This window comes from Nymphalis io, chromosome 20 (assembly GCF_905147045.1).
Source record: "Nymphalis io chromosome 20, ilAglIoxx1.1, whole genome shotgun sequence".
NCBI classification, from domain to species: Eukaryota; Metazoa; Arthropoda; class Insecta; order Lepidoptera; family Nymphalidae; genus Nymphalis; species Nymphalis io.
This window is the reverse complement of record NC_065907.1, coordinates 10,372,659-10,399,230: the sequence shown is the minus strand read 5'-3', so window position 1 is coordinate 10,399,230 and position 26,572 is coordinate 10,372,659. Positions and strand designations below refer to the sequence as shown.

General features: G+C 33.0%; 1 protein-coding gene across 5 annotated transcripts in view; it reads right to left on the bottom strand.

Annotated features, from left to right (window-relative positions):
- LOC126776307 (uncharacterized) overlaps nucleotides 1-26,572 on the bottom strand; it is a 147,792-nt gene that overhangs the window by 10,441 nt on the left and 110,779 nt on the right. For all 5 annotated transcript variants that reach the window (XM_050498718.1, XM_050498721.1, XM_050498722.1 and 2 more), the window contains 2 exons: nucleotides 25,685-25,824; nucleotides 90-222 (listed from right to left, as the gene is read on the bottom strand). In XM_050498718.1, the coding sequence (XP_050354675.1) occupies nucleotides 90-222; nucleotides 25,685-25,824 (273 nt within the window). The remainder of the gene's footprint in view (nucleotides 1-89; nucleotides 223-25,684; nucleotides 25,825-26,572) is intronic.

Genomic DNA, 26,572 nt, shown 5'->3' with positions numbered 1-26,572 from the left:
ATGTAGAGAAATGCAATAAAGATCAACAATTAACACTTTATTTATTAAAATTAAGATCTCTACAGCAATTTCAGACTAGATATACTCACGGCTAAGCTGTGCGTATCGCAGTCCTCGCTGAGGCTACTCTTGGTACTAGAAGTGCCGATCCCCAAGTCGCTCAGATCGTTGCCATCATCTTCTGTGTATAGTGCTAATAGATTTCTCCTTCTCCGGCCAGCTCTGTAACCAAAACATAAACAATTATATATTAAACACATATTTTTATATTTTATTACAGGGATTTAATCACTGTATGAAAATTCCTGTAATACATTAATCTTTATATAAGAAACTAGGTTCTTCGACATATTGCTGCTTTAACATCACTGCTCCCATTAGTCTTAGTGTAATGTTATATACACCATAATCTTTACTAATAAATGGGCTATCTTAACGCAAAAATATTTTATAAAGTCAACTAGTAGCTACTGCTGGTCCTGATATAATTATTAGCGGGTTCAAACAAACCAACTTTAGATTTATAACAAAAGTACAGATAGAATCAAACTATTCTACGCCATCATTTATTATACCTTTTAAGGTATTGGGAGGTAAGGGGTTACAAAACATTAAACTCCCAAGATTTCAGAACCATTATGCTGTATTGTTCCTTTAATTATATTGTTAAAGGGCACATCACGTCGGCTTTTGGACAAAGAAATGTTTGTAACGATTTCCTAGTCTATCAGAGCGAGATTTCCTTTAAGGGCTCGGCCGGCCTCAGTGCAATGCATTATTGATAGATTGCGAGTTGTGATTGTTTCTGTAATCAGTACGTTTACACAACGCTATGTGAACTAACACAGAAATAAAAATATATTGGTACACTATAAAAAATAAGAATGGAGTTTATAAACGATAGAGTTAAGTTATACATGTATACAATTCAGACACGTCATGCGACTTCCATGAATATCGCCTCGTAGACGATTTTACTATTCGTAAGGAAAACGAATTGTTTCTTGAATATATTTAGTAACCGGACGCAACTAGGTATATCAGATTAACCGTATTGATTAGTAAACTGTTTTGGACATAGTTCTGGCACGTTCGTTTATAATTAAAAATAACTATTGTTTGTGTCACGATCACGTCATTTACCTAAAACTCCTGCACCTATGTTTGTCCGTTAGTCACGTGTGACGTCATTAACGATATAATTATAGGTGACTTGTTACTAGATAAGCGTGTGCCGTCATTGGAGAATTTAGCCAACGGATGTTCTTACTAGAGTATGAATAAACTGGAGATGTTTTATAATTAGGTTTTAATTACTTGAATAGTTTGATCAGAAAATAAGTTTTTTATTTAATTATTATAGACTGACTGAATCCCACGTTGACCTGTTGTGTTGTGGCTAGCTTATCAGGCTGCAAATAGAAAAGGTCCTAGGTTCAAATCCTTCTAGGTCGGGCCAGTAAAAAGTATTGGGTTTCTTTGTCAAGAATTTTTTAGTAGCATTCCGGGGTTGAGACGTTGACAAAAATTAATATCAAAAATCTTTATTTAATATAGGAGAACAACACTGACTTATTGATTGTCACAAATCTACCACCGGTTCGGAAAGAAGCTACCGTTCGGATCCGTCCCATCGGGTCACGAGAGTGAGGTATTAGAGACACCTATGTTTGCGCACACACTTTATTATAACATGTCCTCGTGTCCGTAATCGGACATCGAATACCATAAAGACGTCTAGATGAGACATAACACATTATCTAACACATAAGAACTTATTTTTAAACATTTATTTAAATTTATTGAAAAACACGCCGAGTTAATAAATACTGCTATATAAATTAAATAACTAGTTAAATTGTAACGCTTGACGATTCAAAATATCCTATATGAATAAAAATATTATGATTTTGAACAAAGTAGAATTTCTATTTTTTTACAGTAACGGTAAATAAAAACTCAATTTTGTTGGTTTCAAATGATCGTGCTTCCTTCTGTATATATATTTTATATAGGAATATAAATATTATGTATATACATTTTCGCTTTCGATAGTGGTTCCTAGTACCTACTTGCAATTGAATAAATTAATATAAGACCGCAGATACACACGTGAAAGTAAAATTAAATTCGAATCTCGACTAAAGTATATATTTAATCAACGATTAAAAATAATTAATTTATAGTTTTTTTTTTCAATTAAATTACATTTACTTTTATAATCGTTAGGTTATTGATATAACAAGATAAGGATCATCACCTCCACACTCACTAGAAACAAAAACCAGTAACAAAGTACTGTAACCGCAATTGTGGTCACAGCTTTACAGATTTATATAACAAATTTAAAAAAAAACCAGTTAGACTTGTATTTTCAAGGCGAATGTCAATCTGTCCAGCGGACACTTTCCGGTGATAAATCTATATTAAATCATTGTCAACTGTTAATTTATGCTTTTAAATATTAATATTTTACTGCCTTTATAGAAAGTTTTATTAATCAACAACGTGTAATATTTGCGGATTTTATTATAATTAATTAATTTTATAATTTGTTTTGCTATTTATATAGTAATACCATTTTTTAATTTCGAATTAGAATGTGTTTTACAATATTTACGCGTAATGCGAAATGTATAATTACGCCTTGTAATTGTAAAATCAACGAGTTCTTTTAGTAAGTATAAAATTAAAGTAAACATCCCGTAAGTGTCCCACGTTTGGGCTAAGGTCTCCTTTAGAAGCTTAGACTTTATTTCACCACTCGTCTCTATTATGGGTTAAGCACATGTGTCAGTATTTAATCTGACACATGCAGGTTGAGTCACGTTTTCCCTTCCCGCCAAGCTCGAGATGACCCGGGATTGAAGCCGCTATCCAATACGGTCAACTTAACTTGTTCTGCTGTTAAGTGCTTTGTTTACCATAAGGGAGTTGATATAATTGTGTATTTTTTGATATATAAAGATTATATAATGCTAATAACCTAATCGCGCTAATTAATATTATAAATGCAAACATGAGTTTATACGTTACATGTTAGTCTTTTATAATATATATCCCGTAATAGCCTGTCAATGTCCTACTGCTGGGCTAAGGCTTCCTCTCTCGTTTTGAGAAGAAGGTTTGAGATTGATTGAATTTGAGCTTATTGCATAACGCTGCTTCAATGCGTGTTGGTGGACTGTATTCCACCAATGAAATGTAGAATTTTAAGTTCAGTTCAGTAACAGCCTCTTAATGTTCCACTGCTGGGCAAAGGCCTCCTCTCCCTTTTGGTTTGATGCTTATTCCACCACGCTGCTCCAATGCGGGTTGTTAGTATACACATATGGCCGAATTTCAATGAAATTAGAGACATACAGGTTTCTTCACGATGTTGTCCTTCACCGTCAAGCACGAGATGAATTATAACCACAAATTAAGCACATGATTTCACGCGTTCTTACCACTGTATATGAGTTTTGTATACACGTTACCACGGACACAGAGAAGAACATAAGGTACCTAACACTTCTCCAATCCACACCGAACTAGTCAAGCAATATTTAATATATTACATAATTTAACCTATCAATGCTTACAAGTATCTCGATTTTGTCATGTCAAAGATAAAATTTTTAGACAAGATTTTATTAAGAACATACATAAATGTTCACACGGGGTATAAAAGTCAACACTTGTTCACAAACGGCCGGGTCAGAACCTGACATCGGCGTGTCATGACTCGAGGTCATTACATCAACATCGTACGTTCACATTCATCAACCACTTTAGTTCTACGATGTATAATTTATGTTTTTTTTTTTAATATTGCAGTTATCACATTTAATTCTTTTTGGGAAAGTGGATGCGTATAGATGTCATAATAATTAATTAATAACTATTGTATTAATAGTAGTGTATTGTTCCTCAACGCATTATATAACGTTTTTCAGCAGTGGTGTTGCAATGATTGATACAGTCGTCGCTAACAATGTCAAAAGACAGCTGAATGGGATATATAAGAAGTGTGTGCACAAACACAGGTACACTCTCTACACCCTTGCTCTCATGATCCGAAGGGACCAACGGCTTCACGTGCTCCCGGGTGTGTAAACACTGTCAATTTCCTGACTCCAGACTGCTACTAAGTATTTCTAGAAAGAAAAACTCAATAACTTTCTAATCGTCCGACCCGAAGTTTGAACTGAGGATCTCGGAATGAGCGGCTTTATTGCTCGCCACTAGACCAACGAAGCTTTCAGCTCATACAAAATTATATATATATTGGAAACGTCTATTTTTTTCTTCTTTCTTCGAACGCATAATGTTATAGTACTGAGTATAAAATTACTAAAATTCAATGACTGCCAATTCGGTACATAGTTTAATACATTAGTCTTATGAACTGTTTTATTTTCAATATGTTGTATCCCTAGGTGCCCACTCAGCTTGGGGAGCTCTGGTGCACCACACAATTTTTCGTTATGTTATCTACGCCACTGTTTTCCATACTAGCAATAAATAAATATTTGCACTGTGAGCGATTTTTTCGTTTCCAAGCTTACAGTTTCGCTTACAACTGTAATTATAATTGTGATTGTGTTCGTCAATGGATTACTTTTTGTGAACATATCATTGTTATAAAGTGTATAGTTTCATAACCAACTTAGGTATAATTATTTAAATTAAATTGAAACTAAGAACTTATGTATAGGTAGAAAAGTAGAAGTAGAGATACGATGAGTGAAAAAGTGAACTAACCCAGACGGGCTTGCACCAAGTATTAAGTACACCTATTTATTGTCAGAAAAACTCCAATAACTTTTTACCATTACAATTGGTTTGAACCCAGGACTTCGGGGTCCAGTAGCACAAGCTAATTACACGAACAAGTTAGTCACAGCCTATTACGAGTGTAAAGAAAAGTGAAAATTTTTAAACACGCATCTTGTCGTTCGTTTTTTAACTTTCGCCGTCATACTTTTGGACATTTGAATAGAAAGCTTTGGCGTAATATACACAACGCCACTTACGACGGACGCGATAATTCGTCGTGTAATAATGCGGGACCGACATATTGCGTTCTTTATTTATTACTATTACAAGTTTGTATTTATAGGTTCATTGGGTTATCAATATGTACATATAATATGTATATCTAAAATCGGGTTCGCGATTTTAAGTTTAATATAAAAAAAATAGTCTTTTAAAAAAATATTTTAGTAATGCCACATTTTTAAAGAATTACTTATATTCATATTAACCTCTCCAATTATGCGTAAAGCTTTCATTAGAGTATGGACGACAATAGTCAAAATCGATTCTGCGAATTTTACATTGCTAGGCGGCCAGTAAATCATTACTTGAACAAAAATAATTGTTATTGTTTTCTGAAAAAACTAAGCATCGTTTCCAGCCACCTCATACATACATACATACAATCGAAAATGTATAATATATAATGTAAGATATATAGTATAGATATAACTTAAAAAATAAATAGTTTTTTATTGTTACCGGAATGCATTTTGAGAGACGTTTTCCTCGATAATTTTTAACAAATCAATGTTTTTGGAAGTCGAGAGCTCCTTTTAATTCCTCTTCTTGTGATGACTAGGCGATACCTAACTACCCAGGCGGACTGCATGAGGGCCACATATATTATACATAATGGAATAAATATATATATATTCAAATGTTTATTTAAATTTGAAACCGCATATCTTGAGCAGCATCACCATTATCTACTGGGTCATCTTAGCAATAAGTCTGACATTACACACAATAATCACTAAACGTTCAACTTAGCGTTGTTACATAAGCATAATGACATGTACGAACAATTTGGCAGACCGCATGCGCATGCGCAGGTCGTGAATACAAATACCGTTGCGTCTCGTTTCGTTCTCATGTCACTGTAATTATAGTTGTATAAGAGGGAAAATTGTCTCATCAATATGTTTTGTATATAAATGTGGGTTAATTTGTACGTAAGTCAGATATATTACGTTATATAATGTGACGTCCATTCGTCTCGGATTACAGTTAATATATTTATATATAAAATTGGATCCGATTTAAAAAAATAATATTAGCAATTCCCGTTTTACGGAAATTACTAACATTTCTATTAAGCCCTCCAATTAAGCGAATAACTTGTGTTAGGAGTGGGGTCGTCACTACCAACACCAAAGATCGATAAATGATAGTAATCATTATTGAAAGTTTGAGGAAAACATATACTTACGACTTTGCATATGACATATATATATATATTTATTTATTTAAAAAAAAACGGTTGACAAACTACTGAACTATTATATAATTTCCATTATATATTTAGGTAGTACATAGCAGATCTCGTCAATAAAACCGTTTCTTTATTGCTTAGTTAGAAATTCAAAAACAATTATACTTAACCCATATAGATCTAAGTAAAATTGCAAAAAAACCCTAGCCTGGGAATTAATCGACGTGCTCGCAATTTGAACAGGAATCGAACCTGGCTCACGCGCGTGGCTCGTGTATCACGAATCAATTTAGTACCGAGGGTTGAGGCAATTGCTCCTGAACCATCCTAATCGTAGTATTACTTTGATACTTGTCTGAACTAACTTAATCTCCCAGTTTTACCAGCAAGGATTTTTTTTATTTGGGGCTTACCCCGAATCGAAATCAATATTTTCGATTAGATTCACCTGTTCTAGTTTCTGGGTCATCTCGGCTTTTTTATTGCATTAGGTTAGACTGGCAAGTGGGCCACATGGTGGTGAGTGGTTACTATCGCCAATAGTTGGCGCTGTAAGAAGCATCAACCGTTCCTAGTATCACCAAAGCGCCACCAACCGTGGCGCGCACAACTAAAACGTTAAGTCCATGAGTTGTCAAACAGAATTGTACTAAGGATTGCTGCTTGGCGTTATAATATATGATGTGTGATAACCAGAAGGGCTTGAACAAAGCCATACCCCAAGTAAGTTACTATATTTATTCTACACAACTATTTGTATAATTATCTACTAATTTTATAAACTTCAATATTGGTCACAGTCCAATCTCCGGCTTTCGCGTCACCGGGTGACCCTCCTACCTTGAACTATGCACAGCCTTCAATCTTTATTTATGTCATTCGAAAGCGATAACTAATTCTTTATTGATATTTGTCGCTTAGAAATCGCATCTAATCAAATAATCATTCTTTTGAATTTGACAGCATTTAATAAAAAATGGCGATTTTGAGTGTTTTATTGAAATTAGAAGTATTTTTCTTTCATTCAAGCACGATTTTATTCATTTATAATACAGCAGTATACCTTTAATTTTATAGTTATAAAGAACGATTTAATCGGGAAACCATTTTTATGATAGATGTTAGAAAAAAAACTTAATTCCGCGTTTCATCAAGGAGTGTTAAAACATTACATTCATTAATGTTTTAATGTCAAACGAATTGCGTCTTTATCAGTAACAATATTAATAGTGATGATTTTAAATTAAAACTGATTTTAATTATATTTTTATATTGACGATAAGACTAAATGACCTCCAAAATTAAAAAAAATATATATATTTTGGCTTAAAATATGTATTATTTGATTAACAGAAAACGAGATTCGATGTCAAAATACATACAGCGCAATGAAAGATAAATTACAAGTAGTGAGATGTCCTATTGAGGAATTGAGAGCGTATTACGAATCGTACAAGCGTACAATGTACTCCACGTGACGGACAGCCGCACGACGCTCACGTAAACGCGTTAATTCGTGGATTTTTGCACGAACAGCGCCGCGTGCGCATTCTTTTGTAAACACAGGCGCGAGTTACAAGCGGACATCAACGATGGATAGTAAGTCATTGAATAATATTTTTCATTATCTAACATATTCATGATTATGATGACGAATGAATGAAAAGAATGAAACCGGGAGACAAATTCCTATTAAAATTATATATATTACGCGCATGCTCAGAGACGGTACAATATATTATTAAATAGTACTTCTTTTTTTATGTTATATGTTATTGTAACTATAAATATAGGATACATAAATACATCATTTATATAACTATACTATTCCTATATGATGTAATTTTTGATAGAATATCAACTCAACTCAGTATACGTCACCAAAATTTTATTTAAACGTTACACTGCAAATATTGCATTGAAATTCAAATGCAACCTTGAAAATGTTACTCCCATACTGAGTGTAACTTAAATAAACATAAGCGCAAGTTAATTTAATATCGAATTCAGTAAATCCGTTATGACTTACACCACTGACTCACACAACACCGACACGACCATTGTTGTACCGACAGCGTTTAATGTTGTAATTTGTCCGCACTGAGAATTTTTACCTCATAATGTATTGTTCGCCTTTTTGTACATACTCCCTGGGAATTTTTATAAACCTAACTTTGTACGTAGATAACAATAGAGATATGGTTATTTTTTATCAATCTCAATGGCAAAGATACGTGGTAGGGTCTATTGTGGTCACGCCTGTGTAAGTACCACTCATCAATACTTGAATCGCCTGATAGCATTGTATATGGATACAATAACTTTAATAATTTATCAGCATATTGGTTATACAAAGCTTGAAGAAAGAATAAGTAATATATTAATAAACGAAGTTTTATCAAGTTTATCTGTTTTAACTCTGAAATATAAGGAACTATTGGTCCGATATTAAGAATCATTTCCGCAATAGCCATAATTATTTAAGAAGACTGTTTGATACGCAATAAATATAAAGCAGGATTATCGAAATTAATCAATATGTACGATTTTTTTTATATAGAATAAGAAGGCGGACGAGCATATGGGCCACCTAATGGTAAGTGGTCACCAACGCCCATAGACATTGGCATTGTAAGAAATGTTAACCATCGCTTACATCACCAATGCTCAACCAACCTTGGGATGATGATGATGAATTATGTCCCTTGTGCCTGTAATTACACTGGCTCACTCACCCTTCAAACCGAAACACAACAATACCAAGTACTGCTGTTTTGCGGTTGAATATCTGATGAGTGGGTGGTACCTACCCAGACGAGCTTGCACTAAACTCTACCACCAGTGGGATAATCCAAAAAAAGCGTATAAAACCACGACGAAATAGTAAATACTAGCTGAGTATCATATAACGGCCTCACTCATAAACATTGCAAAGCGACTATTTAGTTCACCACTGATTTCTCTCTTTCTGTCATTATTGATTTGACATTTGAAAGAAAAAGACACACCATTAGTTAACAACCCCTAAACAATGTATATAAGACCGTAAGCTCCTTAATTGAGTTTACTCCAAAACAGACAAATTAAAAGATCAAAGCAGTTGCATATGTAAGGTGAAAGTAAAGTTCAAATCAGAGAGATGAAGAGAAAAGTTAAAATGATATATTTCCCCTCATTTCCGCTACCAAAGCGCACGGCTACAGATCTGGATCAAAAACTAGTAAAATCAATTTAACCAATGACGGAAACAATGTTTTTGCCAACGCAACAATAGAAGCAAGATTTATGATAAACAACCCACCGAACCAGATTTCTAGTTACGATAAACTGAATTCAACCGTGACATGCCTAGCTCCTGTGCTCATAAACATAGAGTCGATAATAGACATTATAAATCATATCTATAAATAGCTACTTAACTGCCCGTTGGTGTAGTGGTTAACTTGTAAGGCTAAAATATCGAGATCCTGGATTCATTTCAGACTATGAGAATGAGCAGTTGGCTAAACAACTTGTTTACTTAACTTGGCTAGTCTGGAATGTCAGAAGAAATATTATTAAAATTATTTATACCAATCTCAATAATAATAACAAAATAACTTGTTTGCTTGCATTAGCCTAAGCGTGTTAATAGAAATTTGAATAAGGCAATTTTGATAGATTGATATTTATCGATACAAATTATTTATTTAAATAAAAAAAATACATGTCACAGGAAACAGATTTCGACAATTTATGCAAGATTTGTGAAATTGGTATTCAACGTGAAAATATTTTTAATATGCGTATTAAATCCATCAGGATTCTTAATTTTATATAGTTGGTGTATTGCAAGTTAGAATGTTTGGTCCGTTTTTTTAGGTTATGCAGGTGACTAAGGCCATAGGCATCGGATATTAGAATTACGGTTAATACATGATTTATCATATTACAATTTTCAGATAACTGATTGGTTACAGATGCATATCTCGCTATCGGTGTCCTTATTTTCTTTATGTGGCTTTTGAATACATAAACCGATTTTTGTCAAAATCATTGATTGGCACACGGGCAAGCACCATTGAATTTGTGATTATAATTCATCTCGTGCTTTACGGTGAAGGAAAACATCGTGAGGAAACCTGTATGTGTCTAATTTCACTGAAATTCCGCCACATGTGTATTCCACCAACCCGCATTGGAGCAGCGTGCTGGAGGAATAAGCTCCAAACCTTCTCCTCAAAAAGGGAGAGGAGGCCTTTAGCCCAGCAGTGGGACATTCTCAGACTGTTACGGTACGGTTGATTGAGGAGTTTATTTATAGTTATCATTAATTTAATAAAGAACTTTAAACAGTCGTGTTAGATGTACAACCTTTTCCAATTGAAGAAGGAATAAAGATAAACACACTTAAAAATTTACATATTTCTTGCGATTTGCTAATAACCTTGCTATATTATTTTGCACTATAAACTGTTTTTGATTAAGGTATTTTTATTTATAACATACCACTATTCTACTTAACTACTTTTATTCACTTTCATTTAGAATTCCAATAAAAACTTCGCTGACATTCATAACACCTTTTTTTCACGAATCCAAAATGAATGTGATTGAATATTTTGACCAATTATATCGTATTGTGGTTAGAATAGATAAATATATTATATTTTTAGTTATATTTTATTATATATAATTATAAAAATATATATTACATCGATTCAATTATATGACTGAATAAATGAATGAATACAAATGTAATAAATACCGTATGCATGGTGTCATGGTTTTCTAATTTGTGAACGAGGTGTCCTATGTATCTACTCTTTTAAAAGAAGTGTTAGCTTTCAAACCACTACCATATAAATTGCTATACAGGAAGCAATGGGAAGAAGCCCGGCTTTTTGTTCTCATACGCCATATAGGGTATCTTCTGAATATTTAATGCAATTTAAACTTTATTGCTTTGGATTTAAGTGCTGTTTGTTGTTAACCTTGCATTACAACTTATATAGAAGTACTTGTGAATTCTGATTTTTGCCATTAAATTGTTTAGTTTATGTCTTTATAAAGGTTTTTTTTTGTGTTTTGACCATTTCACTGCTGGGAAAGCTCTAACAGGATTACTCTACTGAGGTTAGTGTTTAGATGACTTATAATTTAAAGCGAACGCAAACATTCTTACCATTGAGCACGTAATGTTACAAACATATTTGTCTCTAATTTGGAGCCGCGACTATGATCCTCATGATTGTATTTAAATATTTTAATTATATTGCATTTTAATAAAATTTTACTATACCTCAAAATCTTAACTTTAAGCGTGCTTATCTGATATAGGAAAGTAAGCAATGATACACATACATACAAATAAGATTCTTACGGAATAGTTTTAAAAAAGTCATTCCTGGATTGGAATGGCATATTAACATGAATTATTCCCGTAGTTAAGATAAAAATATTATCTTTAATCGTAAAAATATAAATACGTTTAAAACTTTAAACGAAATTTACATTCAAAACAATCTATTTGTTCTATATGGATTGAAGCATCCATCCAATTAAAATCAATTCATTTTTACTTTATGAGAGAAGAAATTAGTTTGTTTGTGCCAATATAAGAAAACACAAAGATTAAGGTCAATGCGAACCAGTAAAGTCACTAAGTTAATTATTTAATAAAATTCAAATAAAATGACTATTAAACAGAAATAAACTGACCCAAATCCGACTTTCACAATCGATCTAAATTAATGAAGTACAGTGAACTAATTACTAAGAAAACTAATTTTAATTAATAAAGGTTTTCTTCATTACATCGCGAAAGTTTCGATATAAACAGCGATATTTTAATTAAAAATAAATATATACTATAGCCTATTCTAATTGTAGAATGAGTAAAGGTAAACCAACTTATATTTACATATATATTTGTATTTATATATTCCATATGATTTAACTACTTATATCCAATTTAATTTTCCTTCCAAAATTCCGAAGTCGTTACTTCGCCGTTTTTCATAACGCCATTTTTTCGTGAATTCATAATGAATATCTTTGAGGTCTCGACCAATAAAATCGCGTCAATACAATTTCAAGTTATTTGACTCTATATATAAATTTGAAAGATTGGAATTGATTCTATATATAAATGTACTTTATTTATTTAACGAGATGAACGCAACGCCCGGATTTTAAGTCCGCAATAATTGATAAAATTCATGATACCGATCCATTACACGAAATCAGCTATTTGTATTATATACTTTTATGAAAGATGGCCCACGAGATGGCCCAGTGGTAAGAACGCGGGAATCCTATCCGATGATCGTGGGTTCAAACCCGAGCAAGCACCACTGATTTTTCATGTGCTTAATTTGCGATTATAATTCATCTCGTGCTTTACGGTGAAGGAAAACATCGTGAGGAAACCTGCATGTGTCTAATTTCACTGAAATTCTGCCACATGTGTATTCCACCAACCCGCATTGGAGCAGCGTGGTGGAATAAGCTCCAAACCTTGTCCTCAAAAAGAGGAGAGGAGGCCTTTAGCCCAGCAGTGGGAAATTCACAGGCTGTTACGGATTTTATGAAAAGTGTTATTTTTTATTTTACATAACTATTCAATGTTGTGTCTCTCTGTAATTTATTACATATATCAAACATATAAATCAAGATATAAAAAGATAAACAACAAAAGCAAATACAATAAACGACAATCACACGCTTGCATCACGCGTGACAGACATTTAAGTGCATTTAACTATAGATATATATTTTGATCTCTTTATTTAGATATTTAATTGTACACTTGGGGTTAAAGCAGACATATTGCTTTATTACATAAACTGGTGTGTAACCGGGTCGTGTCAGACAAGTTGACACGCGATACCTGTTAAGTCGCTATGTTGTAATTAAATAGTACCTAGGTCACAGTTGCTAGCTTCTAGGTTAATAAGTTTAAAACAGTTTACAATAAATATTAATTTGGATAAACACGACAAGAGTTCGGTCGATTTTCAAGCGGACATTTGGTAACCAATGTTATGATTAAAATCTAAATATTCTACCGCAAAACAGCAATACTTAATATTGTTGTGTTCCGGTTTGAAGGGTGAGTGAGCCAGTGTAATTACAGGCACAAGGGACATAATTCATCATCATCATCCCAAGATTGGTGGCGCATTGGTGACGTAAGCGATGGTTAACATTTCTTACAATGCCAATGTCTATGGGCGTTGGTGACCACTTACCATCAGGTGGCCCATATGCTCGTCCGCCTTCCTATTCTATAAAAAAAAAAAATACTAGAAATGTAAGTTACCGCCGATAAGGATTGTAGGCACTGAGAACAACAGGCTAGAAACTCAGTAGATACTCTTTTCCATCATTTCAAATACAAATTGATTTCCATATTTATATATATCAAATGAACCGAAAAAAGATAATTAATATTATTAAGACGTTTATTAATATTTTTGTCTTTGTCACTCAATGGTCATTAGTTTAAAATAAACAGACAAGACATTTAGACGCTAAATAGATGTATAATTATATATAAATATTATGTTTTATCCTATCAACTATGTAATTAAGACTTTAAGAACCTTGTTTTGTACGCTTAAAATGTTAGAATTTGTACTTTGAAATGTACTTAAAATACATTAAGATCATTTAAGCGAATATATATTATTTTTTATGAAGCAATAAATATCTTAAACTATAATACATGTTAGCAACACCATAATTATAATACACGTTGATAACACTTGGACCCCATGAAAGTATATGTGCGTGATAAAAGGAATTAAATCCTTTTAAATGTAAATAGTGCTGTATTTATACAATATTACTCGTATCGATAATTTATAAAATAAGTCAATGTATTGACACGATAACAAGCTTTCTATCCTGCGGTGTTTCCTGTGCGTCGGATTTGTGAGAATAAATTGTTAATTATAAAGAGGAACTGTTGTATATTATTTATTATGTAAAGTTGTGTTACCGCCAATTTCGAGAATTTATAGATTTATTTCTATGAAAGTTTCTTTTTATTTATATTTTAGGAATGCAATACGAATTCATGTAATACATTATGTATTTTATGTACCAAAAGATTGCTCGGCACGGAAAGCATAAAATATAACTAATATTATATAAACAATTATAATATATTTTTATTACAGGATGATAATACGTATATTAAATATTATATACAACACAGACAAAAAATGTTATGTATATTACATAACTCCCGATGTAAAAAAGTACTACACGTGACATCATTCTTCACTTGGCGGTAGGAATTTTCTAGGCGAATTTGTCACAAAAAGGGAGTGGGGGGGCGATTGAAAGTAACATTAAAATAACATTCTTTTATTGTCACAATTATTAAATTCAAATTTGCATACCGAATTCTTTTATTACATTACTCATTCGAATTTCAAAAACGTATTTTTTTTATATACATGTCGTAACTGTAATAACAAATAATACGATCGTGAAATCTCAGAAAGTGATATGCGACATTGACTATAATGATTATAGCATTTAAAGTATATACGCATCAAAATAGCGTATCATCATAAGGCGGTATTCAACATTTCAAGAGTGAGATTCGAAGTGATTTTTTATTTAACCATTGCATATCTATTGTTTATCTTAGAAGTTTTTCTACGAATTGTATTCGATATTGAATTTAATAAAAATAAACAGCTTAAGTTCGAATTGTGACGTTCTTAGTATCATGATTATGAGATAAATCTGCGGCATATCGACCGTAGATCGTAAATCGCAGACTTCTGGAACGCGCGTGGAATTCGTTTAGAAACGTGCAAGTGTAAGAGGGATTCACTTTTAAAAAAAAAGATTATATAATAAATATTAATAATACTTTGGAATGTATTTGTAATTAGACGTTTTTACACAGTAGGGTGAAAACTATGTACCAAAAAAAGTTCTGAACGAAATCGCTGACTCAAAATGTCCTCTCGCAGATGAAAATATTGTTAATTATCATTGTTTTAATCATATAAGTCAAAATTTTAAATTGATCAAAGTTTTCCGTGATACGGTTGTATGGTTATACTACGGTTATATGTTTATTTCCGAACCAGTGGTAGATTTATGACAATCAATAAGCAAGTGTAACGCTTCTATATTGAATAAAGATTTTTGACTTTGACTTATGTGTAGCAATCTAATTATAATGTTATTTGGTGTTCTAAATTCAAAAAGGATTTTCAATATTTATAATGGCATTTTTATGTTGGTTTCAACACCAAGACCTCAATTTTTAACAGTCATATCTGGCATAGAAACTAAGATTGCATAGTTTCTATCTCGACTAAATAAGACTCACTTTACGTATTGACAATTTGTACATCACGGCCGTGTACATATAAACGTCGTTAAGCGGGCGTTTCGTTTATCACGGATTACCTTTTTTTCTGTCATCATTCGAAAGGAGACAGAATTTGCCCCTTAATAATATTTATAGAAGAAACCGTTAGTGTTTTGAAAACTTTTGATCATATTATAAAATTTTAAACGCTGTGAGTATATCGCTTGGACACTGATCAATCCAATATGGTTTATTATTAGGATTCCCTTTCATGGGCAAGCATCTCGAGCCCTGGTTAGAAACCATGTAATACTTTATGGTGGACCGTAAGAAACATGTATGGGAATGTCTGTTTTATGATAACATTTATGTACTTAATTCGTTTCCTTGTTGGTAAATATTGTTTTTTTAATAATAGTTTTATTATACTTCCATATATTTCAAAGCTGGGAAACATATTTCTTGAGAATTCATTTGTTGACCACTGAACATTCATGATGTGTTCCTGACAGGACAGTAAGTTTCTCAAGAGTTTCTAGGGAGGATTTGATATTTATGTATTATACATAATACTGAATTTTATTAAAACAATTATTATTACACATGAGGAGAAGGTTTGGAGCTTATTCCACCACGCTGCTCCAATGCGGTTTGGTAGAATGCACATGCGGCAGAATTTCAATGAAATTAGACACATGCAGGTAATAAGCTCCAAACCTTCTCCTCAAAAGGGAGAGGAGGCCTTAGCCCAGCAGTGGGACATTAACAGGCTGTTACTACTTTATTATTACATTTATATTGGGTACATGATTACATTTACTTTTAAACATATTTAAATCAGAAAATCTCAACCTAAAGATGAACATATGTAATACATATAGTACGTTGATTTTATGATATAATAAGACCTATATAACAGCTTATGTACCTAATTATGTAATATTTTTTAAGAAAAATATGTAACTTTCTCACGTAAATACATAAAAAGATCACATTATTAAGATACATAAAAAAATTAAATCTCTAAATCGAAAATGTCAAACCGTTTCCGAACAAACGTACCGGAAACCAAATATCAGCTACGTCACGTCCTGTATAATTAGCACTATGTTATTTAACTACAACTTCCAATGCTTGGGCGGTTCATGCGTTTAGAGCGAACAGGGAAAGTACTAGTATGGTAATTATTATCACTCCCCTAATGACAGGTAGAAAGTAATATCGGAAATACATTATCAGTTCAAGTGGCAATTTGATATCGCCTTCTCGGTTCCTACTTGTGTGGAGCACTTGTGCTGGCGGTGTGTCATGTGAATAATTGTATTGGTACTTCCCATCTGTAATAGTTGGCGATATCTTTGTTTACAAGTACAGTAGGTACGGCTCTGTGCAAGGTCAGGATAGATACCAACCACCAAACAGCGATAGTTGTGTTCCGGTTCGAAGGGTTAGTGAGCCAGTGTAACTGCAGGCATAAGGGCGTTAATATATTAACTCCTAAGATTATTGGCGCATTGACGATGTAAGGTAATAATTCTACAACGCCAATATCTATGGGCGGTGGTAACCACATACCATCAAGTAGCCTATTAGCAACATATTTGATAAAACAAATAAAAAGCGCTGTCACAGTTAGTCCTCTTGTCTCAACAGCGCCGCAAACTTAAGGAACAAATATATAAAGTCTGGATGACATGCGACATAAGACCTAGTTATATGCGAAAAAATGATCAAACACAACTTTTTACATTATTATAATATTTAGTATTTAATTATACAAAAAAGTTTTTATGTTAACTTAAAACTACATCTACGATTGCGACAAAGTAAAAGATTAGCCATTTTGCTTTATACCCGCACTTAACTATAAATGATTAGTAATTCACTGTTTGTTTTTATAAGTCACTAAGTGTCACCTCTGCACTGTCGTCGAAGGTAACGACGCGACACGATGTCGGCAATTTACTTTTATCTATTTACGACGTGTTTCCCTCCATTTTATTATTATTACTTTGATAAAGTCTGCATTTACTTTAGCTATAATATTAACTAGGTTCAATGTGATATACACATATCTGCCAACAACGTTACGATGGAAGGAAACACAATTTTTTAATGTTAAATATTTCTAAGAACTTGATTGTTTTATATAATAAAATAAATTAGTTAATAGAACTTCGCGTTTCAGGCTAGACGTAAAATTCGTGATACAGTTTGAACAGATAAGTACATAGAAAAAGACATCGGTAATTGTTTTCGTTTACTTTCTGTCTGAGACGACTCGATACACACAGACCAGATGAAAAATGGAGTACCTACTCTACTACACATTTATATTTTGCAATAAAATGTGTACCTATTATAATATTAAATTAACATTATATAGTTATATTAAAAAAAAGCCGATATGGCCCAGTGGTAAGAACGCGTGAATCTCAACCGATGATCGTGGGTTCAAACCCGGGCAAGCACCACTGAATTTTCATGTGCTTAATTTGTGATTATAATTCATCTCGCACTTTACGGTGAAGGAAAACATCGCGAGGAAACCTGCATGTGTCTAATTTCACTGAAATTCTGCCACATGTGTATTCCACCAAACCCGCACTGTCAACAATATGTCTAATACTGATGCGGTCACTATAAGTTGGTAACTAATTAGGAAACAATTGATGACAAGTTGTTGAAGCTTCCATAGATACTGAAATAACTGACATGGTTTAACTTGAGATCTCAGAATTTTTTTCCGGTTGTGGAACTGCGCTGCGAGACTTGGTTTTTTTTTTATTTTATGTTTCTGATGGGATATGATATATGTACTTTTTAATTTTACCCGTGAAGTTCAGACTGTGAATTTAAATATTTGAAATACATACACAATTGAATTTTATTATTGACTAGTGATCGTTTTTGCGTTAGAATTTAGCGATATCGATTTCCAAGTTGCGAATAATTTCTAAATGATCAATGTTCTGTGGCGATTCGTTTGATTTTAACGAAAGTGCTATTTAGAAAGGTAAGTGTAATACTTTCATACCCGCGGGTTCGCGCGATTTAGGAAAACGAAATCCGTATCCGATAATAAATGTGGAATGTGTATGAATAAATGGTATCGGAGAGCAGAGGTTACAGACGAGATGAGCAGAGGGATGTTTGAGTTATGTATACAGGTTAATGAGCCTTAGTCAAATTATTTATTAATTGGAAAATGGATTTGCCAATTAATAAATTTGAAACTATAATAAATATCACACAAAAATCTCAGTTAGCATTCGTTGATTAGAATGCAGTTAATATACCATTGTATTTACATCGTCAGGCTTTGTCTTGTCGGTTCTTCTCGACAGAATCTACATTCCAAACCGATTTTAACATTTAATTTAATCTTGTAAAATGATCAATCATAATTTCTAATTAGCGACTACTTTAATAAAATATATTATCATTACTATATTCATTCGTTCTATTTTTAAGTTTTCGAACATTGATAAGAATTCCAGTTTTAACCGGTAATTATACACAGTTTACCGATTCCAGTAATGGTGAATATTCCTTTCCAGTGTTAACTATCAGCGTCAAGGCGATCGTAGGCGTTTGTGAGAAAGCACGAAACGATAATACTTTCACATATATAATATTAATTATATATTAACTTGTGTTATCAAAATTTTGACACATTTATCTATAGTACAATCCAAGCCAATAGTTTATTTTTTATGACATAAGTAGGTACATACATCTGTTGTTAAATGGTCTTGGGAACTAAGATGTTACGTCCCTTGTGCTCCCCTTCCAACCGGACACACAATACTAAGTACTGCTATTTGGCGGTAGAATATGGCCAGTGGGTGGTACCTAGCCAGACGGGGTAAGTCAGACAGACAAAACACTACGCATCGCATTTGTGTACGTTACATATATCACGCGTACTTGAGTAAAGGTTAAACACTTGCAACGTAAACAAAATACGTACGACTTATCTAGAGCAATATATATATATATATATATTATCTTTGCATTATAGCACGGATTATCTCCGTACGAAGTATTTCTGCGAAAGGCAGTAATGATTTAGCGTAATAAATCCGTAATACATAGCCTACGTTTCGCAATGCGTACATTGGCTAAGTGCAGCGACATTTAGACTGTAGAACACGTTTGTTTAATAATATTGTGAAACAATTAAACATTTGATATAACTAATGATCATTGGTTTTGGAAACACGCTAATTACTTTTGTGTTTATTTAATCGTTCATCTAATTCGTATTAATTAATGAGAAATTAAAAAAAAATGTAATGAATTTGTTTTAACAAAAGTTTGATTTAAATCTAAAAACTTTTTATTTTTAATTTATCCTATAAGGCAAAAACAACTTTAGAACATAATGCTTTTCATTATTAAATAATTTAAAAACGCGTAATCGACGGCCATAATATAATTTGTAATCATTTTTGAAATCAAAAATCCCACTCCCATTTATCCCACTCGTTTACTATTCGCATCTCTGTCAGATTTCTTAACTTAAAAAATTATTCGCTAACATAAAACACCGAGTTTCATTATTTAATTGAAACGTACATTTTATGATAAATGATTAATTTTATTAATTAAATTGAAAATTAAGTCGAATCGTATCGACAAAACGACATAATTCTCACCTTCAAATTGAAATGGGGAGAGTTTTTTACTTCAATATGAGAAGACTTTGAATGGAATACACAGAAGATGCAATACTATGAGATCTTATATCCATTGGATGGTCACCCTATTCGACCTAGTTGCGGTCGACAGATGAGCCCGGGGTGACCAGCCGTGTCTCGAGCAAGGGAATTGCGGTTTTCTATGAGAAAATAGGTGTAATATAGTTGGATGAGATAGAAACAGAGGTCAAAGGCCCCTCGTGAGACGAACGTTAACCACATTAATTTGTCTTAAAATCTCTACCGATATTTTAAATTGCGAAAGTGTGTTTTCTGGTTTGTATTTCAATTAGTTTACGGGGCGTATAGTGACTGATTCTAAAACATGCTAAATTATCTATTAAACATGCTGCAATAGCTATACTGTTCTGTAAACACAACACAGAGAAAACGATTGTGATATTTCAGAAAGTCATATGCGATATTTACTATGATAATTATAACATTCAAGGGATACACGGATCAAAATAGCGTGACACTGCAACATTTCACCAATGTCATAAGAAGCGAGTTCTTACAGAATAACAATGCAGATAGCATTACGATTTACAAGAGGGATTAACTTGGATTGGTTTTACCTAACGAGCCAGCGTCAGAAATTAGATTTAAACCAAATTAACTAGAAAATATATAGGATAAAATTTAACAATGGTAGGGTGACCAATAGTAGTGGATACACTATCAGTTAATCTAAAACAAGCATAAATAGGGTGAGTGAGCCAGTGTAATTACAGGCACGAGGGATATAAGAACTTATATATCACGGTTAGGTTATAAACTCGTTTGTCTTCTGAATTCAGAAAACTCTTTATAAAACGTAATTTATACCGTCTTTGATAATTCGGTTAAAATAATTAATCATTTTGTATAATGAATGATACGTAGTAACAATTATTTTGCAACAATAACATTTTTTCCCACTTATAAAGTGATAAATTGTTAGCTTGTAACCTATATCTACAATTAGACGCGACCGTACAATCAACGCCAAGTCTCTTCGAATACATAATGAATACATCTCGATCTTGCATTATTTTTAATTACATAATGCATTAAGTAACAATATCCGTAACAGCCTTTGAATGTCCCACTGCTGAGCTAAAGGCCTCCTCTCCCTTTTTGAGGAGAAGGTTTGGAGCTTATTCCACCATGCTTCTCCAGTGCGGGTCGGTGGAATACACATGTGGCAGAATTTCAATGAAATTATACACATGCAGGTTTCCTCACGATGTTTTCCTTCACCGTAAAGCACGATCGATATCTTCAACGATATTTGTAAAATGAGTCTTTGATTAGTAAAAATATGTTTTTAGTCATTTAAGAATCGAACACTTAAGCGATTTGATTTATTACTTTATAAGTTAAATATATATAAAGCTAAATGTGTTACTGAAGAACATTATAATATTATTATTATGAAATTGAACGGTCCAGTTCCTCAATCGTTATGCTTTAATATGAAATCATTCAATCAATGCACGATTATAAACTCCCAATAAGGCACATTACTCAACTCAAGATTATATAAATGATAATAAAGTGTGTAGTTAGCATTTGTTGATTACCAAGCAGGATATGCAAAAAAATATAGTATTTGATTAACTCTGTAATTAAAAGGGTGAAAAAGAGTAACGATAGAGTTTTTTGCCGGTACTCGGTGAAATTTACGTTCCGAACCGGTGGTAGCTTTACATTTAATTCAATACTGTATCATGACGCTTGCTAAGTTCCCTGATAAGGCTACTTGCATAATGAATGGTTTGATTGGATAAGCAAGCACAAGCAAGCAACCGCAGAGCATAAACCACAAGAATACTAATTACTATTACATAGATAATTAAGATCGATTGTTAATTTCATACAAACTTTTTTGTTTAGGTTAACACTATAAAGATTTTCTTAATATCGACGTTTCAGCAAAGCTGTCTATTTATTTAGTTCTTGTGATGGCGTTAGTAAAATATAAGACGTCATAGTTAGTAATGAAGTAGTGAAATCCTTACTAATATTATTAATGAGAAAGTGAGTTTGTCTGTTGCTCTTTCCCCTCTTAGGTACTCAACCAATCATCATAAAATTTTGCATACACGTTGTAAGGGATACAAAGGATTTAAGGTACCTAACATACTGACACGGGCGAAGCCGCGGGCGGATTATAGTTTATTATGTAATTTGAAGATGTAAAGAAAAAAGTATACGTTTATAATTTTAATATAAATGCGATATGCAGCAAAAATTTGTTTTACGTACGAAAGTTGAAGCATTATTGCGTTTAGGGTTGACGACTGGACTGATTGGTTCGGAGTTTTCACGGTTTGTTTGATGTTGAAAGAGTGTCTCTTTTTTCTTGTTCTGGTGGAATTTTATAACATGTTTTTAGGATTGCGAATTCAAATCCAGGAAGCGCCATCGAGATATCTTTTGCTTAATTGTTTATAATTCGTTCTTGACGGTAAAGGAAAACATCGTGAGGAATTACTGCATTTCGCGGCTGAAATTCTGCCAGATGTGCTTTCACCAACCGTCATTGAAACAGTGTTGTGGAATAAGCTCTAAGGCTTCTCAATGGCCTACTATTAAGGAGCCTTAGAGCTTAGCAGTGATAATTATTAGAAGACCTTAGAAGTGATAATTATTAGACCTTTAAATACTTTGTTTGTGATGCTTTGACGTCTTAAGTATACAACCGGTCATCAAGAAATTTAACATACCCGTTCAGGAAGGGTTCAGAAAATGACAAACCTAATATCACACACGCGGGTGGAAAGTAGTATAAAACAAGGACTTGTTTAAGCCTTTTACCGGCTAAATGGTTTCGAAAATGGCAACCCTAATCACCTTTAACCGACTCGCATCACGCGTTTGTATCGTTTTATTCAATTACAACTTTCACTCGATTTAAACTGACGTTATATAAAGATTTGTTAAAAGCAACAACGGTTTATTTGTTAAGATTAATTTGGCAACGTTTAATTTGTCGGATTAAGATTCGTAATTATGAAATCTCCGGCTCATCGCTGTCTATTACATTGTTATAACGAGAATCGTCTCAGCTTACATCTTCGCTCGTGACATTTACGATGATGATGATATCCTCCTGACCGATTTCAAGAGAAATTAGACAACTGACACGATCGAAGTTTTTTTTTAAATAATTCGTACGCAGATACGCTAATGGGCCACCTGATGATAGCAACAATTCCTAACATCGGACCAACAACCTTGGCAACTCAGAAACTATGTCATTTGTGTCTGTAATTTCACTGACTCACTCACCCTTCAAACCGGAACTCAATAATACTACGTAGTGGTTTTTATCGATAGAATTAGTGATAAGTGGATGCCACAAATCCAGAAGCAAAAAGCTCTACCACCAAGAAAAACATACATATGATTTTTTTTGGATGGTCACACCAAATTATTTGATTTGACATCACAATTCTAACAAAACATCATCGGGTTTAAGTTGAAAGGTTTTTCACTCAATTAAAATGAACTAAATATGAGTAAAATTATAGCTAGTAGGATAAATAAACGAATAATTTAATATTAAACTTTCCACGAAACACCATACGCCTTAGATAACTAGTGGAGCAACAGCTGGCTGCACATGCGCCGTGCTTGTAACCCGATCAGTCGTGGTGCGGCCACCGAGCGCGACGGACGTAACTGACACCGACCAACTCGCTCGTGACGAAGGAAAGTTGATTTCCTTTGGGGACATTTGAGTTACGTTCACATATTCATTAAACAAATAATTAGCTGCATCTTTGTAAATTTATATAGTTATATTAAAATTAAATAATTATAATCATTAAAATAATATTAATGATAAGTAATTACTTAATGTGTTATGAGCTATCGTTAAAAACTCAAAACAGTTTAAATAATTTCAGCTGATTAATTAATAAATGTACATTATTGCGTTTAACTTAAATACGGTTTTTGCACATTTAGCTTTTAGTAACGGTTCCGGCACCGTTTTCTGTTTACTTATATAATTTCTAAATCAACCATGACTGTAATTCAATTCCACATTCCAATTTCACAAAATAAAAAATGTTTAATGTTAAATATTATATAAAATTGCTTTTTTTGTACATATATTTGACAACTTTACTTAATTTTCTATTTGATGGCGAGTCATATTTGCCCATAAACTCAGGCACAGTAAGAAGTATAAACCACTCTCCCTCCGAAAATGCAACCTTGTGAAATAAGTTGTCATGTCTCTTGTGCCTGTTACTAATTACACAGGCGCACTCACCCTACAAAAAAAAAGCCGAGATGGCCAAGTGATTAGAACGCGTGCATATAATCATATAATCGATGATCGTAGGTTCAAACCCGGGCAAGCACCACTGAATTTTCATGTACTTAATTTGTGTTTATAATTCATCTCGTGCTTGACGGTGAAGAAAACCATCGTGAGGAAACATGCATGTGTCTTATTTCACTGAAATTTTGCCACATGTGTATTCCACCAACCCGCATTGGAGTAGCGTGGTGGAATAAGCTCCAAACCTCCTCAAAAAGGAGAGGAGTGTGACATTCCCAGCAGTGGGACATTCACATTGTTACTGTACTCATCCTATTAACCGGAGCACAAAACCTCATAGTATTGATGCCTAGCATTGCACAAGACAGACAATAAAGTCATACACAAAGGCGTTTAAATTAGTCTACGAGTATTACAAATGTTCGTCAAGGTTCACACAAAACGTATCAAATTACAAACCATGGTTGATCGCTAATGGGATAATGCAATGCCTACGTAATAACAGGGCGAGTGTTGCATAAAATGATTGATTTACTATAAACTATCTGCGAGCTTGGCATAGTTCAGGTGTAATTAAGGATGTTCCGACTAAATTGCATATATTGGTGCAAGACTGCTAGAAATATTGTGTAACTCGAAGTTGTTTAGATTCGTCTCTGAAATGGATTTTTCGGTAAACAAAATGTATACATTTATTCCGTTTTGCGACAAAATTAAAATGATCAATACAGTTTTGCCACATAAAGACTCCGTGTTTCTCGGATTGGATCGCATGATATTCTATTCGTATATAGTAGTTTACGAATTATTTTATAACCCTTATTAGTAATGATTCTAAATTTGAATTTACTAACTGACACAAAACGAAACAAATATACAAAAACATAATTTAAAATTCGAATCAATCAATTGCAATTTTAATAATTTCATTGTGATGCTGTTTGGAAAAAAAAACATGCAGGTACGTAAAACTAAACTATAAACAGGCAGATACAACAAAGGCAATGACAATAGTTATGTAAGAACTATAAGAAAACATAAAACAAATATTTAAAACTTAGCTTATTGTGGTTGAAAAATCACGGTAAATTTTCGTCAGCTCATAACATATATATATATATATACATTTTTATTATACTACGTACCGTTCTTCCAACATCTCGTTAAAAGTCTTAGATTTGCCCCTGGGCTGTTGCGTCTCGTTTTCGAAGCGTCGCACCTCCACGCAGCGCTCTATAATATGCTCGACGCGCTTCCGTCGCGATGACTTCCAGTTGTCCAAGTTCTAATGGGAAAAAATGTAAATACTATTTAAAAAGTTTATTTAACATAAGCTTAATCTAAATCTATGTATGCAATGGCAGGGTCAGTTTATATATGTACTCATTCATCTAATCTATGGGAGATTGTGAACAGTGTCAGCGTGAGTCAGTGTAATCAAATACTAAAAGTAATAAATGCCTATGGACGAACACTTACCATCAAAGAGTTTATTTTATTCATCTAATACTCAACTGTCATCTTTCAGAATTCCATCAAAACAATAAATTTTCATGAACTTCTGCAGACATTTTCAATTTAGCTATTATTATCGGCATTAAAAACCCTTAACTTCAAACGACTATTAGTTTTCCTTCCTCAAGCCATCATCATCATCAGTAATAACAAGTCTCAAGTCATCTGAGACGGCTAATATTTCCACAATTGGTACTATCGATCGATAAATAGTCTCATTATCTAGTAACGATGTTTCAATTTCCTATTCGAGGAATGTTACATTCAAGATAACATTCAACACATGACAGATCGCGTGCGCAGTTTTTTTTTAATTTGGCTCCACTATGTCGACAGCGACAATTTTTTTAATAAGTCACTAATTATACAGCCCAATTGTTCTTTATAGTTGGAACTAATTGAGTATTAAGCTTATAGTATTTAGTTTTCCTGGTTTTTTTTTCAATAATGATAATATGCATATATTACACTTTTTTTCATACATCGCTGATTTCTAATGGTTAGAAAACTTATTTGCA